Source organism: Oncorhynchus mykiss, chromosome 6 (genome assembly GCF_013265735.2).
Source record: "Oncorhynchus mykiss isolate Arlee chromosome 6, USDA_OmykA_1.1, whole genome shotgun sequence".
Lineage (NCBI taxonomy): Eukaryota > Metazoa > Chordata > Actinopteri > Salmoniformes > Salmonidae > Oncorhynchus > Oncorhynchus mykiss.
The window spans coordinates 40218362-40238181 of NC_048570.1; the positions used below are offsets into that span (position 1 = coordinate 40218362).

The following is a 19820-nucleotide window of genomic DNA, read 5'->3' on the forward strand; positions in this document are numbered from 1 at the left end:
ATTCTAACTGAATTTATTCATAACATATGTGCCTGCCATGTAAAATATAATAATAGATCTACAATCCCTAGCCTAGATGTTAGGTGTAGGGATTCAAAGGAAATGTAAACTGATCTGGTAGACTACATTCACTTATATGTTGATATTCATTTATATGGAGTCTCAATTAACCGAACATTCCAAATGGTAAATCTAATAGAGCGGCCATCCACTTATCATGGCTCACTAGTCTACATCAGGGTCAGAGGTGAACTCACTGGTCTTGTCACTGAAGTCTAGGATGTCGTTGTTGGCACAGGCCAGCTCTGTCATGATCTGCCCGTTGTCCACATTCTTGGCCAGCCAGCGGCCACATGGGAAACGGAAATTCTGGTCCATGGTCTCATCTTTCACATCAATGTACTCCAGGTGCCAACCCGGAGCAGGACCTGAGAGAAACACAGGTTTATGGCTTATATTCTTGCCTCTATTCCAATCAGCCACTTCAAGACTTAGTTTAGTTTTCCCTTGCTGTAAATCCCGTGTACAGAACTTTAGATGCCAAGAAATCTATCAATCAAAAGTGAGAAAGAAAGCTCTCCTGTGTCCTGTTTCAGTCCGTTTGGCCACCGCCATCACCGTTTGTGATAAAACTATGTGGCATGGCACATGAAGACCTGTTCCTCACCCTTGTTGTCGTGCCATACGCGGATCTTGGAAAGCTCTCCCAGGCTGAGGATGTCTGGGAAGCGGAACACATCTTTTGACTTCCGCTCAAACTTGTTTCTGCTACCTCCCTCCTTTAGTGCCAGCGTACCAGTGTCTCCGTTCTCACCAAACACTATCAGGAACACGTTGGCATCAGTGCCCGCGCCTGGAAGAGAGGGGGAAAAGGGATATTAAAGATGGTGAGAAAAAAAAGGTAGAACTAGGGGGTGCCTAGTGGGTGCAGGAGTTTTTCCCATGTGGAATTTTGTTCTCATGTGGAGCTGTTGTGACCCACCTCCGATGTCACTGGTCTGGACCTGGATGATGTAGGTGGTCCTCTCCACCATCTCCTCCTCATCCACCACCGCTGCCAGCTCACAGATCTTAGTCCTTTTGGGCCCTTTGGTCTTCGACAGCCAGTTCTCATTGGTAAACACAGACACCTCCTCTGTAGTCAGGTTATGCATCACGATCTAGAGGACACGTACAGTATGCCATACATACCATACATTTATATGAACATTTTAATCTATTAGCAGACTCTCAGGGTAATTTACAGAAACTGTTTTGAGATAAGGCTGAAATAAACACAATACAGTATGGGGGAACTCCGACCCAAGTTAAGCGCGTGTAAATGGAGCGTAATTCTTTTCTCTCTAAGCATATTCTGACCTTGATCTTAAGCATGAGAATAGGATGCTATTCACCCGCTACTCATTTGGGGTGGAGATCAAATAAATGAAGGTGTGGCAGAAGTATGTCTATGGCAGCGTTTCCCAAACCCGGTCCTCGGGATCCCAAGGGGTACGAGTTTAGGTTTTTGCCCTAGCTCTACACAGCTGATTCAAATAATAAACTAATCATCAAGCTTTGATTATTTCAATCAGCTGTGTAGTACTAGGACAAAAAACAAAACGTGCACACCTTGGGGCCCCCAGGACCGAGTTTGAGAAACGCTGGTCTACGGATATGCCTTCTGACCTTGTCTTAATTTCCCTAATAATTCCACCACCTTTACGAGTGAGGAAACCATGAACAAGGTCTAACGAACCTGCCTATTCCAAGTGGAAAAAGCATTCTACTTTGTTTTTCCAAATAGGAATCCAACCATTCAGAGGGCCTCCTGAGTGACGCAGTGGTCTAAGGCACCGCATCACAGTGCTAGCTGTGCCACTAGAGATCCTGGTTCGAGTCCAGCTGGCCGGGACGGGAGACCCATGGGGCGGCGTACAATTGGCCCAGCATCGTCCGAGTTAGGGGAGGGTTTGGCTGGCCGGGACTTCTGTGGCGGGCTGACACGGTTGCCAGGTGTGTGGTGTATTCTCTGACATATTGGTGCGGCTGGCTTCCGGGTTAAGCGGGCATTATGTCAAGAAGCAGTGCGGCATGGCTGGGTCGTGTTTCGGAGGATGCACGGCTCTTGATTGTCTCCCGAGTCTGTACAGGAGTTGCAGCGATGGGACAAGACTGTAACTACCAATTAGACACCATGAAATTGGGGAGAGAAAAGGGTTAATAAAAAAGGAATCGAACCATTCTGCATTACAACTTAATAAGATCCAGGTAAATGAGTAATCTGTTTGGATAAGGGAATTGTAAATATAAATTACACATGTTTTACATCTATTTGTTGCACCCTCTACAACCACTGTGATTATTATTTGACCATGCTGGTCATCTATGAACGTTTGGACATCTTGAAGAACGATCTGGCCTTAATGGCCATGTACTCGTATAATCTCTACCCGGCACAGCCAGAAGAGGACTGGCCACCCCTCAGAGCATGGTTCCTCTCTAGGTTTCTTCCTAGATTCCAACCTTTCCAGGGAGTTTTTCCTAGCCACCGTGCTTCTACATCTGCATTGCTTTCTGTTTGGGGTTTTAGGCTGGGTTTCTGTATAAGCACTTTGTGACATCTGCTGATGTAAAAAGGGCTTTATAAATATATTTGATTGATTGATTTTACCGTATAATCGCTGGAGGAGACAAATGTGCAACCAGTCATATGGCAGCAAACTGAAGCATTGCAACATATCGACTTTCCCACAGTAAAGTTTATGAAATGTTGTGTCATTATGCAGAATTTAAATTGTACAGCCTTTTAACTTGCAGGGATGGGCACTCTCAAATGTCTTAATTATAGGCTACCCCGACTTTCTCTGTTTCCTATTTCTATCATGTTAAATATGATCCACTGTCAGTGTCGATCTGTTTCCTATTTCTATCAGGTTAAATATGATCCACTCTCAGTAGGCCTAATAACTACACATATTCAACAACCCATTTACTGTTGGTTCCCTTCAGTTGGTAGGCTTTAGCCTATATTATCATTCCATTTAATTACATTGTTTCGTTTACCTTTTATTTGCTGAGGATCACATGTAGGCTAATTAAATCGTTATGGAGTGGAGTGCAGACCAAGCCGTAACAGTTTGAACCCGACCCATTGGCGCATTAATGGTTAGTGTAGGCAATAGATGATGGTCTAGCCTACTATTTTACACTATTTCCCCTATTATAATTCTATGTACACTAAACTTCCAACATTATCATGGGTTGAAGAACTGAATGTGGCAAACCATCGTTTTCTTTCTTTTGTGCTTAAAGGCTCTACAAACCAGTTTTCTTAATGATTCATAAATACTTTCCTAAACCTAAATGATCAACAAGATCAGAGTATTTTTTTAAATCTATCAATTGGTGCTGAAACGGAGATGAATAAGCATATATTTAGATGGCTTTCTTTCATTGATCCCTAATATTCTGAACCCGTTCTCTCAGTATATTCTAGTCTGTTGACAAAATTCAAACTAAAAGGTACACCGTATTTAAAGGGATGGCTTACGATAAATGTACTGAAAACCCTATTAGATGAAAACTTCACGAGAAATTCTGTTGACCAGCAAGTGGGAGGGTTTTCAGCAGTTTAATGTAATTTATTCAGAGCGCGCAAGGTAGCCAAAGCTGCAGAGTGCGATACAAGACTGAATAAGGTGTTAATACGAAATACTGAGAAGTGCGTAGGAAAGGCACATATAGGAAAGACGTACATTTCCTAAGTCTGAATCGGCCCCTATGAGCACAGTAAGTTTGAGTGCCAACCCTGTCGAGGAACCAGTCAGGGCGACTCCCAGAGCCGTCGATGCGAACCCTGATCTTCTTCAGAGGAGCGACGTCATCTATCTCCAGGTTAAACGTGTCCTCTTGACCTCTCTCAAACCTGTGGAGGAAGACATGGCTAGATAAGTACAAGGGCTCCAATGGTTCGAATAATCGTGGCCAAGAAGAAAATTGCCTCTTAAACTCTGAACCCCTCTGGTGGCATTTTCTAAATGACGCATAATACTGTATACTACCCTCACAAAGTACATTTCAGTTTCAAAACTATAAGTCCTACAAACACATACTGTTAGAAAGGTAAGGACTGTGGGATTCTTATAAAAGTGTCAGAAACAATGCGACAAAAGAATTACTGAAATGTACAGTTTTTTTGTACAGTGCCCCCCAATTGTCCCCATGTTGGAGAATAAGAGATTTGAAAGTCTAGGTTTGAAATAAAACATGTCACCAATTACTGTTCCAGAAGTATTTTTTTTAATATAAAGAATATACATTTGTCAGTTCTTTTGGCCTCGAAACATGCGCAAACTCCCATAGGAACACAGCCATTTTAAAAGTGCAGGGCTTGTGCCTTCATTTATCGTCTTATAGGAATGATATACTTATGAGAGAGCTGAAGTCTCTATCCATCTTTGCTGTAAATACACCCCCTGTCTGATTCCAAATTCGTCCACTAGATCGCAGTAGGAGATCACATGACGTCTCTTGAAACCAGTTGCGTCTAGTTTAGGTAATGTGAGTCACTGTGCTAAAATGGCTGAACGGATTTTCAAGCCTGACATCTTAAAATGACCTTAGCAATTAAGGCTTTCAAGTTTGTGTTGTTGAATTAAGACAGGTGAGGAACCTTAAAACGTATTTTCCCATTCACGTTTCCTATTGTAAACGATGAGCTAGATCAACGGCGCATGTGGAGGATGCATACAAGGAAATGTGGATGGAGAAGCATATGCATTGCTTTACAATGACTACCAGGGTGTACCCTTTCCATGCATACTAAATGTTTGCACTTTTGGTGACTTGACCTACATTGCATACTCCATGAATATGACCATAGCGTATTATTTATGGCCTTCATGTGAGCCGGTGAAAAAACTTGCCGGCCCAGTACATGGCCCAAAGCAACTGTTCAGAGTTTAACAGGCTAGGGTAGGGTACCCCATAATATCATCACATGGACATCCCCCGATGTTGTCCCCCTAATGTTGGTACAGCCCTATACAAGTCAACCCAGTCAACACTAGAGTCACTCTATTGAATGACAGTGTGATGTCACCTGTCCTCATTCTTGGGCAGCAGCATCTCCTCTGTGCTCCCATTGGCTCCAAACACAGACAGGAAGATGTTGGTGTCCGTCCCTGCATCCTGGGTGTCGCCTGTGATGACCGTGGCCACATAGATGATCTGGAGGGGAAACATACATGTGTCCTGTATTTAAGCCCCATTGAGATAGCAGAATCTCTTTCAAGGAAGCCCTCACCACGAATGAGCATCCCAAGCACAGGTATGTATATAAACATCCAATCACATTGAAAACACCTCTCTGTCACATAGCGGTATTCAGTGTGTTATTGTCCCAACAAACTTACCTTCCGGACGATATTGATACTGTTGGCATCTAGTACGTTGAACAGTCTGCCGGTGAGACCGTCGCCTCTGTCCTTGGCTAACCAGCACTTACACTGGAAGATGTACTTGATGCCTTTGGTCGGCACAGCAACCGACAGCTCGTCCACCAACCAGCAGCTCTCTGGGGTTGCCCCATTATGACCCAGCTGGAAGGGGGAGAGAAAGAGCAAGAGGGAGAGAAAGAGATAAATATAGGAAGCGAGGAAGAGAGAGAGGTAGAGGCAACCACAAAAGCTGGTAACCTATTAAAATCAAATAACCAAATATCAGCCTTATTCTTAGCTTAATCCTAACCCTACATGGGTAATGAACAGCTTCCATTCTAGCATGACAAGCCTAGTGAGTAGCGTCCTCATCCTTACCTCCACCCTCTTGATCTCTCCCACGTCAGTTCCGTAACACTGGAAGTTCTCCATGGTCCCTGCGGCGAAGCTCTTCTTCCCCTCAGGCAGGTCCAGCCACAGACGCTCCGTCTCAATGTCATTGGGTCCCATAACGATGACATAAACCCTGGCTGTGGTGCTGGCGTCAGGGTCCATAGCAGTAGACACAGTGAAGTGGTAGGGGATGACTGGCCAGCAGGAAGGAAAGAGAACACCCACACAGTGTTTACATGCTCCCAGAGTTTAATGAAGCAATGTTGCAAACAATGTGCTCGCTTACCTGGACCTTCCTCTACGACCGCCTTTTTCTTCTTCTTCTTGTTTGCATTCCTGTCCAGCCCTGTCTTGGCCTGGGTGCTCTTCTTGTTTGGATCAACGTTCCTCTCACCCTCATAATCCTGGGAAGTGCCAAAACAATCCACTAAAGAACATCACAATGATGCCAACAGTTCTGATGAGACTAGAACAATGCCAGAAGCTCTGGATATTGCTTTGGGGGGGCTTTGTGTGAAAAAATCTGTAATATATACACTATTACTGTTACCTTGATGTAGAAGGTTCTCTCGATGCGTTTGTCCTCCTTCTTCTTGGAAAGCCAACGCTCACACAGGAACATATATACCTCCTCTGTTTCCATGTCCATCACCTCTACCTGGTCCAGGTACCAGTCTGACCCCATAAATTCGGAGTTGTCGTGGCGAATACGGATCTTAAACACCTGGCCAAGATCCACCGCCTCGATGGAGAACTTATCCACCTGGGAGAGAGAAGAAGAAAGGACCCCATGCAGTGAAGTCAAATTAACCGGTCTGCTCTTAGGGACTACGATGGACTGAGAGAGGCTTGAGGGAATCAGGGACCAGTCCTCCATTACATTAATTAGTTACCCCTAATAGACAGTGTTAGTATCCCATGGAACTACATGGTAAACTACACTGAACAAAAATATAAACGGAACATGCAAGATTTTACTGAGTTACAGTCGACATAATGAAATCAATCAATTTAAATACATGAATTATGCCCTAATCTATGGATTTCAAATGACTGGAAATAAAGATATGCATTTGTTGGTTACAGATATCTTTAAAAAAAAGGTAGGGGCGTGGATCAGGAAACCAGTCAGTATCTGGTGAGACCATCATTTGCTTTATGCATCTCCTTTGCATAGAGTTGATCAGGCTGTTGATAGTGGGCTTCGGAATGTTGTCCCCCTCCTCTTGAATGGCTGAGCGAAGTTGCTGGATATTGTTGGGAACTGGAACACACTGTCGTACACGTCGATCCAGAGCATCCCAAACATGCTCAACGTGCGAAATGTCTGGTGAGTATGCAGGCCATGGAAGAACTGGGACATTTTCAGCTTCCAGGAATTCTGTACATGCTGACATCTACCTGGTACAGTTGAAACCGGGATTCATCCGTGAAGAGCATACTTCTCTAGCGTGCCAGTGGCCATCAAAGGTGACCATTTGCCCACTGAAATCGTTTATGATGCTGAACTGCAGTCAGGTCAAGCCTCTGGTGAGCCCAACAAGGAGAGGAGAGATGAGCTTCCCTGAGACGGTTTCTGACAGTTTGTGCAGAAATTCTTTGGTTGTGCAAACCCCCAGTTTCATCAGCTGTCCGGGTGGTCTCAGACAATAATGCAGGTGAAGAAGCCGGATGTGGAGGTCCTGGGCTGACTGACGTGGTTACACGTGGTCTGCGGTTGTGAGGCCAGTTGGACGTACTGCCAAATTCTCTAAAACGACATTGGAGGCGGCTTATGGTAGAGAAATGAACATTTCAATTATCAGCTCTGGTGGACGTTCCTGCAGTCACCATGCCAATTGCACACTCCCCCAAAACTTGACACATTTCTGAGTGGCCTTCTATTGTCACCAACACAAGGTTTAATCAGCTCTTTGATATTTATATTATTTTTATTTATTTGACCTTTATTTAACTAGGCAAGTCAGTTAAGAACAAATTCTTATTTGCAATGACGGCCTAGGAACAGTGGGTTCAGGGGCAGGGGCAGAACGACAGACTTGTACCTTGTCAGCTCGGTTACTAGTCCAACACTCTAACCACTAGGCCTCCCTGCCGCCCCACCTGTCAGGTGGATGGATTATCTTGGCCAAGGAGAAATGCTCACTAACAGGGATGTAAACAAATTTATGCACAACATTTGAGATAAATAAGCTTTTTGTGCATTTGGAAAAATTCTGGGATCTTTTATTTCTCATGAAACATGGGTCCAACACTTTACATGTTGCGTTCATATTTTTGTTCAGTATATATGGTATCTTTGCAACTTAATGTAAAGTGTTACCAAATAATAACACACATACCGCCCCTCTTTCAAACTTGTTGCTGTTGCTCTCAGACTTGCTGAGTTTGCGTTCCCCCGTGTCTCCCAGGTCTCCGTAGATGGTGAGAAACACTTTGGCGTCGGTCCCTCCTCCGTACATGTCACCCGTTCTCACAGACACCTTATAGGTGTGAGCTGGAGAACATTAAAGGCAGTCATTAATGTCAATTCAATGTAACAGAACAGGAGGGAGGATATCTCTCATATGACCATGTATAGGAAGCTAGGGACCTACTTTCAAGGGCATCCTCCACCTCCATCTCTGTGTGTTTCAGTTTTCCTTCCTTCAGCAGTTTCTCTGTGATAATATCAGAGGGAACGAGCTCTCTCACCGTCTCCCCATCGTCCTCTGACTTGGCCAACCAGCGCTCACACGGTAAGATGGTCGTCTCCGAACCCTGAGGGAGCAGCCATGTTGGAAGGGTTTTTGATTAGTTTCATGAATTATACTTTGATTATCCGATTCGACTGAATAGATTAACACAATGGGGTAAAGATTACTGTAGGTGATGCTTTTGCTCAAACCTCACTCTTCTGTCATCTCAGAGATGAGAAGCAGAGAGAGTGAACAGGGTGAAGGGGACAACGTTTTTTAAATAAGACATTGCCCATTCATGAGTGAATGAGGACAGGGGAGAAGGAATGAGATGCAGTTCTTCAGTACCTTTCCCTTCCTGAGTAGGCGTCTGATCTCCACTCTGTCAAGGTGCCAGCCAGGGTTGGTCCCGCTGTTGTCGTGACCAATACGGATCTTCTCAATGACATCACCCACATCCTCCAACTACAGGCACATATAGTACCAGTCAAAAGTTTGGACACACCTACTCATTCAAGGGTTTTTCTTTATTTTCACTATTTTCAACATTGTAGAATAATAGTGAAGACATCAAAACTATTAAATAACACATATGGAATAATGTAGTAACCAAAATAGTGTTAAACAAATCAAAAGATATTTCATATCAAAGTAGCCACCCTTTGCCTTGACGACAACTTTGCACATGATTGGCATTATCTCAACCAGCTTCATGAGGTAGTCACCTGGAATGCATTTCAATTAACAGGTTTGCCTTATTAAAAGTTCATGTGGAATTTATTTCCTTCTTAATGCATTTGAGCCAATCAGTGTTGTTTTGACAAGGTAGGAGTGGTATACAGAAGATTACCCTATTTGGTAAAAGACCAAGTCCATATTATGGCAAGAACAGCTCAAATAAGCAAAGAGAAACAGTCCATCATTACTTTAAGACTTTAAGGCCAGTCAATGTGGAACATTTCAATAACTTTTCTTGAAGAAAGTTTCTTCAAGTCCAGCCGCAAAAAAACATCAAGCGCTAACTGGCTCTCATGAGGACCGCCACTGGAAGAGCCAGAGTTACCTCTGCTGCAGAGGATAAGTTCATTAGAGTTACCAGCCTCAGAAATTGCATCCCAAATAAAAAATTCACAGAGTTCAAGTAACAGACATCTCAACATCAACTGTTCAGAGAAAACTAAGTGAATCTGGCCTTCATAGTTGAACTGCTGCAAAGATACCACTACTAAAGGACACCAATAACAATAAGATACTTTCTTGGGCCAAGAAACACGAGCAATGGATGTTAGACCTGGTGGAAATATGTCCTTTGGGCTGATGAGTCCAAATGTGAGATTTTTGGTTCCAACCGTAGTGTCTTTGTGAGAGGCAGAGTAGGTGAACGGATGATCTCCGCATGTGTGGTTCCCACCGTGAAGCATGGAGAAGGATGTGTGATGATGTAGGGGTGCTTTGCTGATGACACTGTCTGTGATTTATTTAGAATTGAAGGCACACTTAACCAGCATGGCTACTGCAGCATTCTGCAGTAATACGCCATCACATCTGGTTTGCGATCAATGGGACTATAATTTGTTTTCCAACAGGACAATGACCCAACACACCTCCAGGCTGTGTAAGGGCTATTTGACCAAGAAGGAGAGTGATGGAGTGCTGCATAAGATGACCTGGCCTTCACAATCACCCAACCTCAACCCAATTGAGATGGTTTGGAATGAGTTGGACTGCAGAGTGAAGGAAAAGCAGCCAACAAGTGCTCAGCTCCTTCAAGACTGTTGAAAAAGCATTCCAGGTGAAGTTGGTTGAGAGAATGCCAAGCGCACGCAAAGCTGTCATCACAGAAAAGGGTGGCTACTTTGAAGAATCTAAAATCTAAAATATATTTTGATTCGTTTAACACTTTTTTGGTTACTACATGATTCCATATGTGTTATTTCATAGTTCTGATGTCTTCACTATTATTCTACAATGTAGAAAATAGTAAAAATAAAGAAAAACCCTTGAATGAGTTGGTGTATCCAAACTTTTGACTGGTACTGGATATCATACAGCACATTAGATTAAATGCCATCCACTTTTACATTTCATTCTGTAGTCTTGGCATATACTGTATGTAAACACTTCTCTTCTCAAATGTAAAAGTATATCATTTGTATAGTTTAAGACAGGAACAGTCATACACACCTCCACGATAAACATATCCTCAGCTCCTCTCTCGAAGAACAGCCTTCTCTCTCGCTTGTTGACACACAGGTGTTTCTGCTGGGTGCAGAGGCCCTTCCAGCCGTAAAGAACTATAAACACGTCTGCATCTGTCCCAGCACCAAACACATCACTTGTGTACATCTTGATCTCATAGGGGACAACTGAAAAGCAAAATTAGATGGTTTGATGTCACTATGACAGATCAGTAGTCACCAACCCCAGTCCTAAAGTGTCACAGCTACAGAGCATAGGGCTTATTCATCTCCTCCTGGTGAACAGAAGATTAGTTGAATATTGTAGGTTAGTTAGTGCTTGGCACTGGAACAACAGGCTGCACACCCAAGCAAACAGTTCTTGACAGCAAAGTACATTGTAAGGATCCTTGGAAAGTGTTGTAAAAACATAGTATCATACTCCATACCTGTTTAAATGTTAAAGAGCATGACTTACATGGCATGTAGAGTTCAGTCTGAAGCTCGTTGGGGTACAGGTCTCTCACTATGGCCCCATCATCCTCTCCATTATCTAGCCAACGGCCACATGGGAAACGGAGTCGCTGGCCCTGAGAGGGGGCGTCGATCTCCACCCAGTCCAGAAACCAACCAGGAGAGCCACCTTGGCACCAGACACAGACACAGTGGTCATGAGATCAGGGGTTTCATAGAATGGGGATGTTTGTATTCTTTTCAACTTTGTTAATTGGTGGAAATGAGTGGAAGGATGAACCCGTGATCTCACCTGAGTTGTCATGGCCGATGCGTAGCTTTTCCAGCTCTCCCAGGTCCACAGCCTCCACAGTGAATTCATCCACCATGCCCTGCTCAAACTTGTTCTTATGGGTCTTACACGCCTTCAGGTTGATTATCCCTGGAATAGACAGTCATGAGTTTAGGGATAGGAATATTAGTAGTTCAAACATGTTTACATTTTGAAATATGAATTTAAATAAGCTATAACCCCCCCCCCGCCCCCCCCCCCCCCCCAAAAAAAATGAAGATTAAAAATAATAATATTAACACTGGCCCACATTATAATGCCACTATAATGGAGCTTGTACTGTATTTCATAGCACCTGTATCATCTTTTTCTCCATAAATGATAGCAAAAACATTGGCATCCGTTCCAGCATGTTTCTTCTCTCCTGTCTTTATTTTCAGGGCTAGAGTTGTAGACATAGCTGTAAGAAAACAAGCAAACATAACAAGAGAGCGATCTGTTATTGACTGTTCATAATACTGTTATTAAAGTTATTATAGACACTAATAATATGAATCATCAAAACAACTTTCGTGTTAACCACTGAGGAGTTGTTAACAGCAAAAACACCCACACTGGTCGAGGCTCTTACCTTTCTGCTCAAGCCCCAGGGTAGCTGCACCTGTCCCCTCCTCATCATCATCCCTCTTCATGAAGGCCTCATCCACGGGCACCAGCTCCCTGGCGATCTGTCCATCATCCTCATCCACCGCCAGCCAACGGTTACATGGGAAGTAGTACCTGTGTCAAGACAGATACTTAACATTACTTGCGTAACTCCAGTTCTATGATAGAGTGAGGTGTCTCTTACGGGAATTCGCTTCATAGCTTCATAGCGAATTCCCTACGGAAGAATCCAATCACACAACATCTCTCACAGACAGAGGTCGATTGGCCAATGAGGGCCCCTCTCTGATTATAAGTGGCCACGTGCCCGCCCTCTGGTCATTCTCACTCTCTTCCTTGTGAAGATCACTACACTCTCTAAGCTCTCCTCAGCACGACTTGATCCCTGTCTTGCTGTTTAACTGTTTGAATCTGCTCGGTTGTAGCTAGCATCACATGGCTAGCTACTGAGACTTGTTTAAAGCAAGGCTTAGCTAACCCGGCTAGCTAACCACCACTAGCTCTTCCTATCTGCTCAGACAGTATAATTGTCAGCTTTCTCTCTGGTTAAGTTCAACCTACGTTTACTCTTAGCCTTGACTAGAACGACCGACCACGCTTCACAGCTGGACATTCAAGACAGGCTCTTTGTTCGCCAAAGGACTATGTTGCACAACACTTTTCTTTGGCTAACATTGTGCTAACTAGCTAGGCTATTAACCACGAGGCGTACGCTAGCTAGCTTATGATTTGCCCGAGTACACAACCTTTGTGTTCTTCTCGTGGCAAGGAACCCGCAACCGCTTCACAGGGTGAACCGAGCAGGGCTCCTGCCCCAGCACCCACACACCTGTGTCCATGTGGGGACATGATAGTAGCCAAGGATACACACTCCTCGCGTATCGACTGCTTGGGGATGAACCTGAGTCCTTCGTGCATTGTAGGGAGTGGCCGAGAACCGGCCTCAAATGGAGACTACACAGAGCAGGCCCTCCACGAGACCCCTCACAGCAAGGAGGCGGCCCCACAACCCCAATTCCATCACTTCTGGGCAGAGGTAATGATGGTTTCCCCGCAGACCTTCAGCTGCTGTTTGACGATCTAGCAGCTCGTTTAAGATGAGAAAAATGGCTACAGCATTAGCCGTCTCTTCCCAGACAAGGAAGAAGGGGACGAGGAAGCCCTAGGCTCAAGGCTCTCCAACGCCCTAGCAGAGCATCTTCGCCAGATAAGAAAAACAGGCGTATCGATGTCTACAGGCGGTTAGTGGCCAAGCTCAATATTGTAGTGCCTGTGCCTATGGGGGCAGCGACGCTAAGAGGGACTGTTTTGATGGGAAGAGACGAAGGTTACGTATGTAACCACGGTTATGTGAGCTATATGGATCACTCCAATATATTGGTATCATTCCGCAGCGGAGGGATACATCCAAGGTGAGGATTTACAGATTTACTCCCGTGAAGACCTGTGTCACGGCTGGGGTCCGCCCCTATATATAGACCCCATGGCCGCGACACACGTTCTCAACATAATTTTTGAGGCGCCTCAGCACCGTAGAGGATTTGAGTGATCCATATAGCTCACATAACCGTGGTTACATACGTAACCTTTGTTATGTTTCACTATATTGGATGACTCCGATATATTGTTATATCTGTACCAGATTTAATCGGTGGTAGAGGGACCTGGCCACCCATCGCGGGACCGAGACGCAGGGGCCGTCAATGTGGAAAGGGGATCCCGGCACAGTCCCCGGAAGGGGAGGCAACGCCCAGGACCGCTGAACCAACCACTGAGGGAGGTGCCACATTTACCCGAAAGTACCTAGCAAAGGTGCAAGAGGAAGCCCAGCTGGCCGTAGCACAGAAGTCAGCGCGGGGCACTCCTCTCAGTAGAGCCCAAGACGCAGCCACACCTCGTGTTGAATGTGCCACAACAGATCCCAGCACTGGCCTGCCAGCCAAGCAGTATGCTGTCGTAATTGTGTCCACGATCCAGTGAGAGAGCCTCTGCTTTGATAGCCCAGCCCACAGGGCTCGCTCACCATAGTAGACAAAGAGCTGGCCTGTTGTTCTCACTGACCGTGTCCGCTCCGCATAGGCAGCCAGTGCCCGCACAGGGCACAGCATGCCGGAGGAAGGCCCAGACTCCCCCGCCACTGCCGGGGGGTCGTAAGCAGACAGGATAAAAGGGATGTTCACATGCCTGTCTGACAGAACCTTTGGAAAGAATGAAGGATTGGGTGGAGAGATATACTCCTCCCACCTTCTTCATGGAAGTAATCGCTACCAAGAAAGCCACCTTCATAGAGAGGTGTTTGAGGGAGCAAACCCCCTTCATAAACCTGGAGGTCAAGGGATGGCACCCCAATAAGCCTGTCTATCCATCCAGGTATAGCGGCCAAATACCCTTCAGTGTAGAGGTTGCCAAGCCCTCATCCAAGCGAGACAGCAGGTATTGGAGGACATACTGCACCCCGCATGACTCGGGCACAACCTCAATACCAGTGCACCAAGAGCAGAACAAACGCCAGCGCAACTGGTATGCCACGGTTGTAGCCTGTACCCTCTGCATGGTGTTCATTACGCCCTCCTGTAGTCCTAACATGGACCATTGGTGCCGTTCAGTGGCCGAGCCCACAGACTGAGGCGGTGCGGTCTCGGATGCCACAGAGTTCCCCCGGACTGAAACAGGTCCGGTCGGGTCTCAGGGGCAGTTGCCAAGGTGTCACAGACAACAAGGACAGAAGAAGGCTAAACCAGGGTTGTCTGGGCAACTATGGAGCCACCAGCAGCAGACGATGCTCACCCATCCTGGTCCTGTCCAGCACAGCCTGGATCAGGGGAAAAGGGGGAATGCCTAAAGCTCCAGCCCTGGCCAATCGTGAGCCAGAACATCCAAGCTCAGCGGCCCTGGTGGCTCTAACATGGAGTGTGCATTGTCCAGGGAGGCAAACAGGTCCTCCTGCGCCCTCCCGATCTTGTCCCACAGGTGCTGCACCACCTGGGGATGTAGGCCCCAGCCCCAAGGTGGCGGGCACTCCCTCAAGAGCATATCTGCTGACACATTCAGGATGCCAGGTACGTGCGAGACACTAGATGTCCCTGAGCCCAGAGAAGAAGCTCCCATGCCATAAGTCCACCCTGATGGTTGATGTAAGCCACCACTGTGGTGTTGTCTGATCTCACCAGGACATGTCTTCCCTTCAGATGATGTGCCTGCCGCTCCAAGGGGGTAGCCAACAGCCGCTGGCCGACCTGCCCTTGGTCACACCCCCCCAGTCAATCTGGGAGACGTGTGTGCTGACCAGTTCCCGGCGGCACATCCTCTGCATCTCCACCCCACCTGAGAGAAAGGAGCGACAGAGCCACCTCAACAATGCCCTGAGGCACTGTGAGGTCACCCATAGCTGGCGGTGACGGTGGCGCATTCGGGTGCAACCGGTGGGAGTTGAACCACCGTTGAAGAGGCCGGAGATGGAGAAAGCCCAACAGGTGTTGTCAGGTCAGGGCGGATACCACCCGCCCCTGCCGAAAGTGGTTGATGTGGGTTAGGAGCATGTCTCTGTCTGACAGGACCTGGGTCCTGGTCGGAGCACAAATCAGCCAATCGTCCAGGTAATTGAGGATCATCAAATCCTCTGGACGTGGGAGGTGCCAGGACAGCGTCCATGCATTTTGTGAAAGTACGGGGTGCCAAGGAGAGGCCGAAGGGAAGAACCATTAATTAATAAGCCGTCCCTTTGAAAGTGAATCGGAGGTACTCCCAATGAGCTGGGTGAACAGGAACATGGAAGTACGCAACCCTCAGGTGCAGCGTCACAAACCACCGGTCCCTGGACACGGCCTGCAACACGTGGGCTGGGGACAGCATGTAGAACCTCAGTACCTTCAAGTACCCATCGAGGTTGCGGATGTCCAGAAACGCTTGCAACCCTTCGTCTCTTTTTGGGACCGCAAAATAATTGGAGTAGAGCCCACCTAGCCGTTCTGATGTCTCGATCATGCGGATGGCACCCTTGTCCAGGAGTGAGGAGATCTCCAGCCGCAGGGTTTTCTTCATGGGGTAGGCCACCGTGGTGACACAAAGGCCCCTGAAAGACGGGAGCCGGCACCGGAATTGGAATCGGTACCCCTTGGGCATTGTGGACAACACCCAAGGGGACTCCACACCCTCCTCCCACTTTGCCCTTTGAGACCGGGCGAAGAAGCCGAGGCCGGGGAAGGGTGTGTCAGGGGTCCTGCCGGGGACCGCCTCTCCTCTGGCGCCCCGATGCCATCTGGGCAGGTAGGAAGAGCTAATGGTGGTTAGCTTGACTTGTGTGAGCTAGCTTCAGTAGCTAGCTGTGTGACACTAGCTACAACCAGAGACTAATTCTACTCGAAGCAAAAACTTTCCTTCGGGTCATTACTCATCACAAAGACTAAATCTGTAGAGCTGACGTCCTACATTCAGTAGCGTTTACCTTTACGGCTCACCTGAAAACATTAAGCAGGAAGACATGGATCAAGTGGCGCTCAGGAGAGCATAGAGATCTTCGCAAGTAAGAGAGCGAGAATGACCAGAGGGCGGGCGCGTGGCCACTTATGAGGGAGGGGCTCATTGTCCACTCGACCTGTCTGTCTGTGACAGACGTTGTGTGATTGGATTCTTCTGTATTGAATTAGCTATCGAGCAAATTCCCATAGTGAGACACCAAACTATTATTTGGAAGAGAACTATATTCAGTCACACACTTTGTTGTTGCACACAGATACACTTTATGTTCAACCATGAGAGTGAGTATTCTGTCATATCTAGGATAGTGATAAGATCATTTGTGAGTGTAGCTACAATATGGAATGAACGAGAGGAAGTGACTCCTGTCTGGGTGAATCTCAATAGTTTAAAATAGCCTCCTCTCCTCAGACTATTAGGATGCACCCAAAAGTGACTTACGTGGTGTCATCCTTGGTGTCCACTATCTCCACGCGATCCAGGTACCAAGAGGAGTAAGACGCTGCGTTGTCCTGACGAATGCGTAGCTTCCGCAGGGGGCCCAGCTCAATGGCTGTTATGGTGAACACATCCTCCTGTATGACAACAGCAACATTGACAGAGAGACTTTTGGGGATTCTTTACTCTTGCAACTGATGTGTTTTTGCTACCTAGAACCATAAAGGGATATTCAGCTGTCCTTGTACTGTTTTAGTAAGAAGGGATTTGTAACATGTGATTAGATGATTAGAGGTGCCAAAACAGCAGTCTTGAATAAAAGTCTGTCATCTTCCATAGAAAGAGTCTCAAAACGGTCTCATATTTCCCACATAGCACACTATCTACTCATTTGTTAAATAAGGTCTTATAAAAGTGTGTCACTGATTCATGACAAGAGGTCCCTCTCTAGGCTGATGCAATAAATAAAACACATTGTTTGTGGACGTGTACTTCTCCTTGCTCCAAAGAGCCAAAACTTAAGCTCAATAATTCACTGGTTCACATTTAGTGATTAGTAAACATATACCTACGCTACTTTGAATAAGAGGATGCACGCTATCAGGTTTGTCAATGTAGCGACAGACAGGGTGACAGGTTCAGTGACTTTGGCGACTACTTCCAGCTCTTAGTCACAGATGGCCTAATGGACCTAATGTAATCCTAGAGAAACACTCAGAGCAACAGTCTGCATGGAAGCTCATATTGCTGAATATGTGTTTTGTGTCTAGTGAGGGTCTGATTATTGATTTCCCAAGGGATATGTAAAGCTAATGAGCGCATTGTGGGCATTCCACGTACAAGAGCACTTGCCTGGGTGACAGTTTATTAAAGCAACATTGTAGCATTGCAGAATGCACACAAAGTCAGGTACCCAAGCTACAAGAATACCTGGAATCATGCAGAACTAGGCCAAAGTCCGGTCTCCCCATACCAGCTACAGTATATACTTTGTAGACCAGTGTTTGCTAAGTAAAGCACCGCTTAACTTCAATGGACACATTGTTTTCCTGTAAGACCCATTGTTTTCCTGTAAGACCAATTGGTTTCCTGTAAGTGTTAATTTTCTCCCCATGTAGTGTGACTCCTCTCTCACCTGCCCTGACTCAAATTTATTGAGGTTGCCTGACTTCCTGAGGAGGCGCTCCCCTGTGTCCCCGTTCTCCCCATAAATATTGATGTAGACATTGGCGTCAGTCCCAGCCCCCAGCATGTCCCCGGTGAAGACGCACACTTCATAGGTGTTCTCTGTCAGACAATACATAGGATAGGTAAGTCAGACTTAGTTTGATCCATAAGTTAATGTGTTTGTTTGTGACTGTATTATTTGTCTACTTGCAGCAAAAAAAAATGTATCCTCTTCTCTCCTCTCCCCTCTCCAGTACCTTCCAGCTGGTCTGTATCCTCAGGAAGCAGTTCCACCACCAGCTCCCCGTCCTCCTCCCCCCGGCTCAGCCAGCGCGAGCAGGGGAACACATATGTCTGCACTACCTCCTGCATCACTTCCTCTGTCTCCTCCTCCGCCTCCTGAGAATAGAATAGAGCGTTATTGAGAAAGTCTGATATTACAAAGTACAGGAAACTGAAAAAATATTTGATTTACCTTCTTTTTCTTCTTCTTCTTCTTGTCATCCTTTTTCTTCGCCTTGGTCACCATGCCCATGATTAGGTGTTTAACGTATACCTTCTCTAGGAACCAGCCGGAGCCGATCCCCGCCTCATCATGGCCGATACGCACCTTGAAGATCTTTCCTACGTTGCTGGCTTCTATCTACAGTACAGTTGTCAGGACAGAAGCCAGACTTTGTTACACTGTGGCCTCTCAGAATGTAACTTCTCGTTATCCACCTTCCACCAATATGGCTAGACCTTTATAGCAAAAAAACCTTGCCATGTAACTGCAGGTTTGCTTATCCCGCACACTCTCAGAAAAAAAGGTTAAGAGTTGTTCTTAAGGCTAGGGGGCACTATTTTCATTTTTTGAAAAATAACGTTCCCAAAGTAAACGGGCTATTTCTCAGGACCAGATGCTAGAATATGCATATTTGGCTCCATCCATCTTCCCATCAATTTTAACCATCTTCCCTAACTCTGCTGAAGAAAAGCAGGCCCAAACCATGATGCTGCCACCACCATGTTTGACAGTGGGGATGGTGTGTTCAGCTGTGGTGCTTTTACGCCAAACATAACATTTTGCATTGTTGCCAAAAAGTTCAATTTTGGTTTCATCTGACCAGAGCACCTTCTTCCACATGTTTGGTGTGTCTCCCAGGTGGCTTGTGGCAAACTTTAACCGACACTTTTTATGGATATCTTTAAGAAATGGCTTTCTTGCCACTCTTCCATAAAGGCCAGATTTGTGCAATATACGACTGATTGTTGTCCTATGGACAGAGTCTCCCACCTCAGCTGTAGATCTCTGCCGTTCATCCAGAGTGATCATGGGCCTCTTGGCTGCATCTCTGATCAGTCTTCTCCTTGTATGAGCTGAAAGTTTAGAGGGACGGCCAGGTCTTGGTAGATTTGCAGTGGTCTGATACTCCTTCCATTTCAATATTATCGCTTACACAGTGCTCCTTGGGATGTTTAAAGCTTGGGAAATCTTTTTGTATCCAAATCCGGCTTTAAACTTCTTCACAACAGTATCTCGGACCTGCCTGGTGTGTTACTTGTTCTTCATGATGCTCTCTGCGCTTTTGACAGACCTCTGAGACTATCACAGTGCAGGTGCATTTATACGGAGACTTGATTACACACAGGTGGATTGTATTTATCATCATTAGTCATT

At 46.0% G+C, this 19820-nt stretch overlaps 1 protein-coding gene across 1 annotated transcript in view; it reads right to left on the reverse strand.

Moving 5' to 3' along the window:
- Positions 1–19820, reverse strand: part of LOC110525948 (lipoxygenase homology domain-containing protein 1) — a 40925-nt gene that overhangs the window by 2207 nt on the left and 18898 nt on the right. The window contains exons 22-42 of the mRNA XM_036980101.1: positions 18636–18803; positions 18418–18559; positions 18129–18280; positions 16997–17130; positions 12045–12193; positions 11769–11873; positions 11435–11563; positions 11147–11311; positions 10676–10857; positions 8840–8956; positions 8411–8573; positions 8156–8310; positions 6364–6576; positions 6100–6217; positions 5799–6007; positions 5397–5582; positions 5084–5211; positions 3790–3907; positions 983–1160; positions 668–853; positions 258–428 (exon numbers count right to left, since the gene is read on the reverse strand). Coding sequence (XP_036835996.1) covers positions 258–428; positions 668–853; positions 983–1160; positions 3790–3907; positions 5084–5211; positions 5397–5582; positions 5799–6007; positions 6100–6217; positions 6364–6576; positions 8156–8310; positions 8411–8573; positions 8840–8956; positions 10676–10857; positions 11147–11311; positions 11435–11563; positions 11769–11873; positions 12045–12193; positions 16997–17130; positions 18129–18280; positions 18418–18559; positions 18636–18803 — 3268 coding nt within the window. The remainder of the gene's footprint in view (positions 1–257; positions 429–667; positions 854–982; positions 1161–3789; positions 3908–5083; positions 5212–5396; positions 5583–5798; positions 6008–6099; positions 6218–6363; positions 6577–8155; positions 8311–8410; positions 8574–8839; positions 8957–10675; positions 10858–11146; positions 11312–11434; positions 11564–11768; positions 11874–12044; positions 12194–16996; positions 17131–18128; positions 18281–18417; positions 18560–18635; positions 18804–19820) is intronic.